Raw genomic sequence first — 10,328 nt, forward strand, 5'->3', positions numbered from 1 at the left:
AGACAAGTTGAATGATGCAATGCATTTTAATCTCCCTTTGTTTACTGATTTTAATTATCTTTTTAATGCTTTTAAATACCTGTTTTTAACTGTCTTGTACTGATAATTTTAACGTATTCTTTTTTATAACTGCTTAGAGGCTTTACTACAATCAAGCAGTATATAAAAGTTGTGAAATACAGGTGGTGACCATTTTGCATGCGTCCAATTGATGTGTGGCCTTCCATGCATGCCATTTTCTGACCCAGAAGGGGATGGAATGGGCTTACACACAATATGACTCAAAATGCAACCCCTGCACAAAGGAGTTGCCTGAACATAAAATAAACTCATTAAAAATTCCAGTGACTTGACCCAACCTAGGCAACGTGACAAGAGTAATTTTATTTAAGTAGATCCATAGCTGTGTATAGCATTGTTACCTACCTGAAAGAACGATCAATAATAGTGAATACATCTCCATGCTTTAAGTACGTAGGCTGCTGAAAAATATTTCCATTGAGTTCTGTTGGGTTTGCAGGACTTAAGTTAAACAAAGTTGCCTAAAAATAGATTTAAAAATATTCAGCTCAGTCAATTAAGAAAGGTCCAAGAGACACACAACAAATCAATACAAAAAAATAAAAATAAGAATGCATACCTCCTTATTTTCATTGACTTCGATTTTACAATGTTCTTTGGAAACCTGAGGCAGCTGAATTCTGATGTCACACTCTCTTTTCCTTTAAATATAATCATGCAGTTTTCAGATTAACATTTGTATATTACACAGAGATAAAGGGGTTTTTAATATAAAAAATGCCATAATGCTACTATTCAAATATTAGAAAAATTATAAAGACAAACTATGTAGTATTATGAAAACTGAACTTGTTTTAACTGGAAAAAAACACTAATGTTTACTGTTGGCATGCCATAAACCAGAGATGGCTAATCAATTCAGGGTCTAGAGCCACACTGGTCCAGGGTGAACCATGATATCTGCATGCCAAAGCAAGCATGCCCAAAGTGTAAATGTGTCCATGGCTAGAATTGCAGTTCGCAAGCTGCCTTCAAAAAGCTTTTATATTCTATCAATACTATTTAAAAGCCTTTTTTGATAATCTATTATTATTTATTAAATTCTGTAAAATATAAATATATACATAGGAAAGAATACATTTTATGGATCAGAACAGGGGACCTGTAGAACTGGTCGATGAAGAAATAGTATTTTTTTAATGGACAAATTGGAAGGTTGCAAAGGGAGGACACAAAAAACTTCCTGGGGAACTATATATGGCTCACAGGCTATAGGTTGGCTACCTCTGCCATAAACTTTCCCCTGCCTTCATTAAATATGCACTTGGCCACTGGTACCTATTCACGTAGATACTTGGAGAAAAGATACTCTAAACCAGAGCAACACCTGCATCCAATAAAACCCTCCAAAGATATGAAATGATAAACACAGATGTTGCCGATATCACTTGCTTATGTAAAACAGAAAGGTTGAATAACTATTGGAGTTAGTAAAGTTCAACCTTTCAGAGCAGGTTGTACAATTCAAAAATTTCTCTAAAGTTGAAAAAGAGCTCTCTCTATTGACTTTTATGTATGGTGAACTTGAAGCAGACAATCCCGAGACATTAATTCGAGAACAGCAAAGATGCTTATATCTCCAATAGCAAGTGAATGTTGCTCCTTTCATTTGACCCACTGAAAGCATGCTATTAACAATTTTTGCCCACAAAAATATTATAGCTTCACTTGAGAGTTTCAAAACTGTGAAGAAAAATTAAATTTAAACCCAAAAGTAAAGACAAATTCCTATCTACTAGCTCTCAAAAAGGTCAAATTTACACCAGTGTGCAAACCTAAAATGTGCACATTGATGCAGTGCTTAGGCATATTGACAATTTAATTGACATCTTAAGTTTTGCTGTTTTAAAGTGCAAGCAGGTACGCGCAAATCCCCAAAAGGGGCACAAAAAGGAGCAAATACGGCCCTAAAAGAGTGAAAACAGCAAAAATGGAGTCTAGCCTTTGCAAGTGCAGTCCCAGGAGCCTTTTACGCCTATGGAGAGTTGAGAGTTTAAGAAAGTAGATTTGGAGAGTGATTGTGGAGCTGGGTGGATTTCTGGCTTTTTTTCAAGCGTTTCTAGAAGTTTAACAGGTGGTTGCAGGCTTTTTCAATGGTGCCCCAATATATGTAATTTCACTTAAATATGTGGTGCCTTGGAACGTAACCTCCATGTAAATGGGAGTTTCCTGTAGCAAAGATTTTACTGTTTCCCTTTGTGAAAAGAACAGTTCAGACAATTAAATTCCAACATTCAAAATACCTTCCAATAAATAAGTCTTACCTTCCAAACAAACAAGAGTTTTTAGTCAGCGGAAAATGAGTTCCATCACTCCCATTCTTTTTAATGACAACAATTTTCCCAAAAAGTGGCATTTTCTCATCTGTAATTCCTACCTGTAAGGATTGAACATTGAGAACTCAATAAAACTTTACCTAATTAGAATATATGATGAGCACCTTTCTATTAAGACAATACACCAAGAGAATTACAATTTTCTTACACTTTTCTTAAACCCAGATTATCATGAAACTATGTAAAAGCCTCTTATCAGGTCTATAGCTACAACATATAATGCAAATTACATTATATAATACAGGAGACACATACAAGTGTACTATTTGTACACGTATACTGTTTTGCTGCTCATTAACACTAGCTGCTAAAAAAAATTCAAGTCATTTCTCAGTAACATGATCAAAGTCATAGACGTACAAGTAATTTGAACAAGACATCTTTAAAATTAATGAATGTATTATGGCATTAGCTTTCATGGAATACAGTGCACTTCATCAGATGCACAGAGTGAGATCCTCAACTGTCAAAATATTGCACACATGGGTGCTGTTGGGGTGGATGGGAATAATGTGGCCAGAAAGAATGCAGGGAAAATAGAGACAGTGAAAATTACATAAATAACAATGATAGTTCACAGAATCAGTTGTGAATAATAGATATCCTGGCATTTGTATGCCAATTAACTTGTATGTTTTGTTAACATTTCATTTAGTACTACAATATGTTTACATAGAGCTGCCCTTGAAGCTAGTTCAGAAGTTCCAATTGGTGCAAAAATGCTCCCACCTCACTATTCAGTATCAAAACTGGATACAATATTGTGACAGCACTCTTGAAACAGTTGTGCTGGTTACGTGTTTGCCCAATTTAAGGTGCTCACTTTAGTGTATTGTCCTGCATGGCCTGGATACTTAAAAGAGCACCTTTCCCCATTATATGCCAGCCTGTGCTTTGAGATCTGACAGAAAGGTCCTTCTTATAGTTCTATTTAAAACCAAGACGCAAACAACAAGACGGTAAGAAGAGCCTGCTGGATCAGGCCTTCAGGCCTATTGACAACCTAATCTAGCATCCTGTTATCACAGTGGCCACCCAGATGCCTGTGGGAAACCCACAAAATGGACTTGAGAACAACAGCACCATCCCATTCTGTGGTTTCCAACATCCTGCTTCTGGAAAGGACTCATGTTATGGCTTCTGTGTTATGGCTCCCCGATTACAGAATTGCCTTCCACTAGAAATACGTTGGTCCTCTTTGCTGGTGTCTTTATGTCATTTACTCTGCTTGGCATTTGGAGGTCAACTGCTCCTACTGTTGCTGAGTTATAAGAGGTGTTATATTGGTAGTTTAATGATGGATGTTCTACCGTTTTTTATTATGAATTGTATACAGTGCTCAAAATTAACCAGGCACTAGGCATTTCCACCATCTGGAAGTGCATGTCTGGGGATCCTTGGATCTAGACTGTTTTCATACAGTAACACTCCATCCTGTAGAATTCTATTGGTTATATTTTATCTACACAATTGGGAATGAATTTCTGGAAACAAAATGCTTCTCAGACTGCAGCCTGAGCAGGAGCAGTTACCATTAATAAAAAGAAGTTGGAATAAGCCAATACACATGTGGACTTTTCTTCTTCAAGTTCTCAAAGCTCCAGGTTGTCATTTGAACTATCCAGATGTTTAACTGATCACAGCCCATTGTTTGAAAAATAAAACTTTAGAGCTGTCTTGCCAAAAATATATATCCGAATTTCTAACACAAATTGTATACCATCTTAGCAACTTCATTTAAATTAATTAAAAAACATATTTGCCTTACTTCAGCCCACAAGTGAAAAAAGGAAACTCTTGATATATAGTTTCACATTGCAAGTCTGAATAAAGTATCCTTATTACAGGATGGCCAGTTTGTTATCATTTACAATGTCCTGGGAGACTGGAATTGCCCCCCAACAGTTTTTTAATATTGTAATTTCTGATGAGATTAAATTTATTCTTCTGCATAGCAACTGGCCTATTTGTAGTATGTATGCAATAATCCACTAACAATGCTCTTAATCATTCTACATATAAAGTTATTCTAGTCCTCTTAATCAATTCCAATAATTTGTCAGTGAAAGTCTGTCATGTACATGAGCAGTTTAACTTGAATCCATAGGACACTGAAACCACATGTCTCCTCCTCATGTGAATCACTAATTGATTTCCAGGTACTGTACTATACAGATATATAAATGCATCTATTTTACTGTCTACCCCATACAGTACTGTCAAAGCAATAACGTTTACAATCTGTATACCGTATTTTTCGCACTATAGGACGCACTTTTCCCCCTCCAAAAATGAAGGGGAAATGTGTGTGCGTCCTATGGTGCGAATGCAGGCTTTCGCTGAAGCCTGGAGAGCGAGAGGGGTCGGTGCGCACCGACCCCTCTCGCTCTCCAGGCTTCAGGAGAGCCCCACCGCCAGCCCCACAAGCTCGGGGGACAGAGGGAGAGGCGCAGCGCGCCCTTCCCGCTGTCCCCCGACTTGGTTAGAAGGCTGGCGGGGGGGAGCCTGCTCCTCCCCGTCGCCAGCCCCGCAAACTCGGGGGACAGCGGGAGAGGCGCAGCGCGCCCTTCCCGCTGTCCCCCGACTTGGTTAGAAGGCTGGCGGGGGGGGAGCCTGCTCCTCCCCGTCGCCAGCCCCGCAAACTCGGGGGACAGCGGGAGAGGCGCAGCGCGCCTTTGCCGCTGTCCCCCGACTTGTCTAGAAGGCTGGCGGGGGGAGAAGCCTGCTCCTCCCCGTCGCCAGCCCCGCAAACTCGGGAGACAGCGGCAGGGGCGCAGCGCGCCTTTGCCGCTGTCCCCCGACTTGTCTAGAAGGCTGGCGGGGGGAGAAGCCTGCTCCTCCCCGTCGCCAGCCCCGCAAACTCGGGGGACAGCGGGAGAGGCGCAGCGCGCCTTTGCCGCTGTCCCCCAACTTGGCTAGAAGGCTGGCGGGGGGAGAAGCCTGCTCCTCCCCGTCGCCAGCCCCGCAAACTCGGGAGACAGCGGCAGGGGCGCAGCGCGCCCTTCCCGCTGCCCCCCAACTTGGCTAGAAGGCTGGCGGGGGGGGAGCCTGGTTTTGCGGGAGGCGGGGGAATCCCCCCGCCTCCCAGGAAAGCCAGGAGAAGCCGTGCAGCCCTTTTAAAAGGCGCGCGGCTTCTGCCGGTTTTGCGGGAGGTGGGGGAATCCCCCCGCATCCCAGGAAAGCCAGGAGAAGCCGTGCAGCCCTTTTAAAAGGCGCGCGGCTTCTGCCGGTTTTGCGGGAGGTGGGGGAATCCCCCCGCCTCCCAGTAAAGCCAGGAAAGCGCTGTGCAGCCCCTCCGCCAAGGAGAGGCTGCACAGGGCTAAAGGGGAAGCCAAAACAGCGAGCGGGATCCATCCCGCTCGCTGCCTTGGCTTCCTCCATAGCTGCGCGCAACCCCTCTGCCAAGGAGAGGCTGCACGGGGCTATGGATTCTTTAGCCCCACGCAGCCTCTCCCGGGAGGGAGAGGCTGCACGGGGCTAGGGGAAGCCAAAACAGCAAGCGGGATCCATCCCGCTCGCTGCCTTGGCTTGATCCATAGCTGCACGCAACCCCTCGGGCAGGGAGAGGTTGTGTGCAGCCTGTACGCTGCTCTTTGGGGCTGCGGGGGGAAAAAAAGATTTTTTTTCTTGAATTCCCCCCCTAAAAACTGGGTGCGCCCTATGGTCCGGTGCGCCCTATGGTGCGAAAAATACGGTACATAATAGAGGAGCTGTACAAATCAGCAACTACACTTTCACACAAACAGTTGTACTTACAATGAGACAGCCTGCTTTTTGTGAAACAGCTTCATCTGCATACACAACTGGAATAATAGTCTGGCTTTGCAACTATTTTGTTCCATGTTTCCACCTCATGTGATTGGTTTACTAACAAGTACATTTCCTTCAGAAACATTTTCGTTTTTAAAAAACCCCAGAAACTTTAGGATGGTAACTGTAGATACATTAATGTGTGGTATGGATACCAACATAGTTACAATATTTTTATACAGTACCACAGCAAAGAGGCAGGTGGCACCTTTTTAAAAGTAGAAATACCGTGTTCTGTAGAAAGCTCATTTAATTTAAAATGGTCTCAACAGAATTACATGAAGCAAAAAAGTTTCAGAAGAATAAGCAACAAAGACATTGAAAAGTCAGGTGTGCTGGGATTGCCAACTCAGTTATGCAATTGTTCCCAAAAGATATAATCAAACAAGGTAAATCAGATGTAGCCAACGAAGTGCCCCCTCCCCAAACTGTTCTACAAATCCCATCATGCCAGACTATGCTGGCTGAGGCTGATGGGAGTTGTAGTCCGACTACGAATATTTATTCTGTGCAAAGCCACCCTGCAGCGTTTTGCTGGAACCCGATTTTCCATAAGAGAGATCCTCTGTGGATGCAGCGCGCTCCGGAAAGGCGAGAAAGGCGCGCTTTTCAAACATACCTCGCGACTAGTCTTGTGGAGATGCCCCGTTCCCCACAAAACAGTGGTCTAATGCGAGGGGAAACGACCTATTCGCAGCTCTCACCACCAAGTTAGCCAGGCCTGTGCTGTGAACAGTGCCGGATTTACGTATAAGCTAAACAAGCTATAGTTTAGGGTCCCACTCTTTTGGGGCCCCCCAAAAAATTTAAAGGGGAAATAACTGGATGTACATTTCCAAACTATAAGATAAAAAAAGGGTCTGCATAAAAGGCGGATCTATACGGATCCTCATGGATCCTCCACTTTTTAAAAAATAATTCCAACAAATGCAGTGTCAAATCACACCTAGAAGGCACGCCTACAAACTGGACTATAAAAAACGTGGATCCAACACTTTGCCACGCTGCAGTACCATAAAAACATGGATCCGTGGGACGGATCCTCATGAATTCATATGATTTTTATATTGAAACAAAATAAAAACACCATGCTTCTGTAGACCACATCTTAGTCTGTAGGAGGAACCAAAAAAATCACGCATCCACTGTTTCGTGGTGCCGCAATGGCGCAAAAACATGGTTAAAAAACACGGATCCTCATGAATCCTCATGATTTTTGCACTAGATCAGCCCAAACTCACTTTCAAATTACACATCATGTCCAGGGGCACAACATCCACCACAGAAATCACGGATCCATGGCTTCCTGGCCATACCGTGGCCCAAACGTGGTTTTCAAGAACAGATCCTCATGGATCCTCACACTTTTTGCATTGGACCAACCCAAACTCACTGTCAAATCACACATCATTCCCAGGGGCACAGCCTACACCACAAAAAACTCAGATCCACGCCTGCCTGACCACGCCCTGGCCCAAAAACGTGGTTCCGAAGCACGGATCCTCATGAATCCTTATGATTTTTGCACTAGATCAACCCAAAGTCACCATCAGATCAAACATCATGGCCATGGGCACAGCATCCACCACAAAAACCACGGATCCACGGCTTCCTGGCCACTCCATGGCCCAAAAACGTGGTTTTGAAGCACGGATCCTCATGGATCCTCACGCTTTTTGCATCGGGCCACCCCAAACACACCGTCAAATCACACATCATGTCCAGAGGCACAGCCTGCACCACAAAAATCACGGATCCAAGGCTTCCTGACCATACCGTGGCCCAAAAACGTGGTTTTGAAGCACGGATCCTCATGGGTCCTCATGCTTTTTGCATTGGGCCAACCCAAACTCACCGTCAAATCACACACCATGTCCAGGGGCAGCGCCTGCACCACAGAAAACTCGGATCCACGGCTTCCTTGCCACTCCAAGGCCCAAAAACGTGGTTCCGAAGCACGGATCCTCATGGATCCTCACGCTTTTTGCATTGGGCCACCCCAAACTCACCGTCAAATCACACATCATTCCCAGGGGCACAGCCTACACCACAAAAACTCGGATCCACGGCTTCCTGGCCACTCCATGGCCCAAAAACGTGGTTCCGAAGCACGGATCCTCATGGATCCTCACTCTTTTTGCATTTGGCCAACCCAAACTCACTGTCAAATCACACATCATGTCCAGGGGCACAGCCTGCACCACAAAAAACTCGGATCCACGGCTTCCTGGCCAATCCAAGGCCCAAAAACGTGATTTTGAAGCACAGATCCTCATGGATCCTCACGCTTTTTGCATTGGGCCAACCCAAACTCACCGTCAAATCACACATCATTTCCAGGGGCACAGCCTGCACCACAAAAAACTCAGATCCACGGCTTCCTGGCCAATCCAAGGCCCAAAAACGTGGTTTTGAAGCACGGATCCTCATGGATCCTCACGCTTTTTGCATTGGGCCAACCCAAACTCACCGTCAAATCACACATCATTTCCAGGGGCACAGCCTGCACCACAAAAAACTCAGATCCACGGCTTCCTGGCCAATCCAAGGCCCAAAAACGTGGTTTTGAAGCACGGATCCTCATGGATCCTCACGCTTTTTGCATTGGGCCAACCCAAACTCACTGTCAAATCACACATCATTCCCAGGGGCACAGCCTGCACCACAGAAAACTCGGATCCACGGCTTCCTGGTCACCCCATGGCCCAAAAACGTGGTTTTGAAGCACGGATCCTCATGGATCCTCACGCTTTTTGCATTGGGCCAACCCAAACTCACTGTCAAATCACACATCATGTCCAGGGGCACAGCTTACACCACAAAAAACTCGGATCCACGGCTTCCTGGCCACTCCATGGCCCAAAAACGTGGTTTTGAAGCACGGATCCTCATGGATCCTGACTCCTTTTGCATTGGGCCACCCCAAACTCACCATCAAATCACACATCATGTCCAGGGGCACTGCCTGCACCACAAAAAACTCGGATCCACAGCTTCCTGGCAATGCCATGGCCCAAAAACTTGGTTTTCAAGCACGGATCCTCATGGATCCTCACACTTTTTGCATTGGGCCACCCCAAACTCACCGTCAAATCACACATCATTCCCAGGGGCACAGCCTGCACCACAAAAAACTTGGATCCACTGCTTCCTGGCCACTCCATGGCCCAAAAATGTGGTTCCGAAGCACGGATCCTCATGGATCCTCACACTTTTTGCATTGGGCTACCCCAAACTCACTGTCAAATCACACATCATTCCCAGGGGCACAGCCTGCACCACAAAAAACTTGGATCCACGGCTTCCTGGCCACTCCATGGCCCAAAAACGTGGTTCCGAAGCACGGATCCTCGTGGATCCTCACGCTTTTTGCATTGGGCCAACCCAAACTCACTGTCAAATCACACATCATGTCCAGGGGCACAGCTTACACCACAAAAAACTCGGATCCACGGCTTCCTGGCCACTCCAAGGCCCCAAAATGTGGTTTTGAAGCACGGATCCTCATGGATCCTCACGCTTTTTGAATTGGGCCAACCCAAACTCACTGTCAAATCACACGTCATAGCCAGGAGCAGAGCCTGCACCATAAAAATTATGGATCCATGGCTTCCTGGCAGCGCCATGGCCCAAAAAGGTAGTTTTGAAGCACGGATCCTCAAGGATCCTCACTCTTTTCGCATTGGGGCTCCCCAAACTCACCATCAAATCACACATCATAGCCACGGGCACAACTCACAAATCATGAGTTGCACTACAAAAATCACAAAAATCCCCTTACCTGCACTGTTAATGTCACCACTGCAATATTATTATTAGTGCCGATAGGAGAATATATGACTACCGTATTTTTCGCTCTATAAGACAACTTTTTACCCTCCAAAAATTAAGGGGAAATGTGTGTGCGTCCTATGGAGTGAATGCAGGCTCCTTGGCTTCAGCGATAGCAACACGAAGCCTCCAAAGCGCAGAGGGAGCGCTCCCTCCACGCTCCAGAGGCTACGCGTTGCTTTCGCTGAAGCCTGGAGAGCGAGAGGGGTCGGTGCGCACCGACCCCTCTCGCTCTCCAGGCTTCAGGGATAGCCGCCTGAAGCCTTTGGA

General features: G+C 45.2%; 1 protein-coding gene across 1 annotated transcript in view; it reads right to left on the reverse strand.

The window, feature by feature from the left end:
• Nucleotides 1–6,882, reverse strand: part of LOC308578143 (proliferation marker protein Ki-67-like) — a gene marked incomplete at its 3' end in the record, with an annotated part of 28,588 nt that extends 21,706 nt beyond the window's left edge. The window contains exons 1-4 of the mRNA XM_081178408.1: nt 6,847–6,882; nt 2,346–2,458; nt 641–722; nt 427–542 (exon numbers count right to left, since the gene is read on the reverse strand). Coding sequence (XP_081034534.1) covers nt 427–542; nt 641–722; nt 2,346–2,437 — 290 coding nt within the window. The 5' untranslated portion in view covers nt 2,438–2,458; nt 6,847–6,882. The remainder of the gene's footprint in view (nt 1–426; nt 543–640; nt 723–2,345; nt 2,459–6,846) is intronic.
• Nucleotides 6,883–10,328: the final 3,446 nt, after the last annotated feature.

This window comes from Podarcis bocagei, assembly GCF_964188305.1.
Source record: "Podarcis bocagei genome assembly, chromosome: W".
NCBI classification, from domain to species: domain Eukaryota; kingdom Metazoa; phylum Chordata; class Lepidosauria; order Squamata; family Lacertidae; genus Podarcis; species Podarcis bocagei.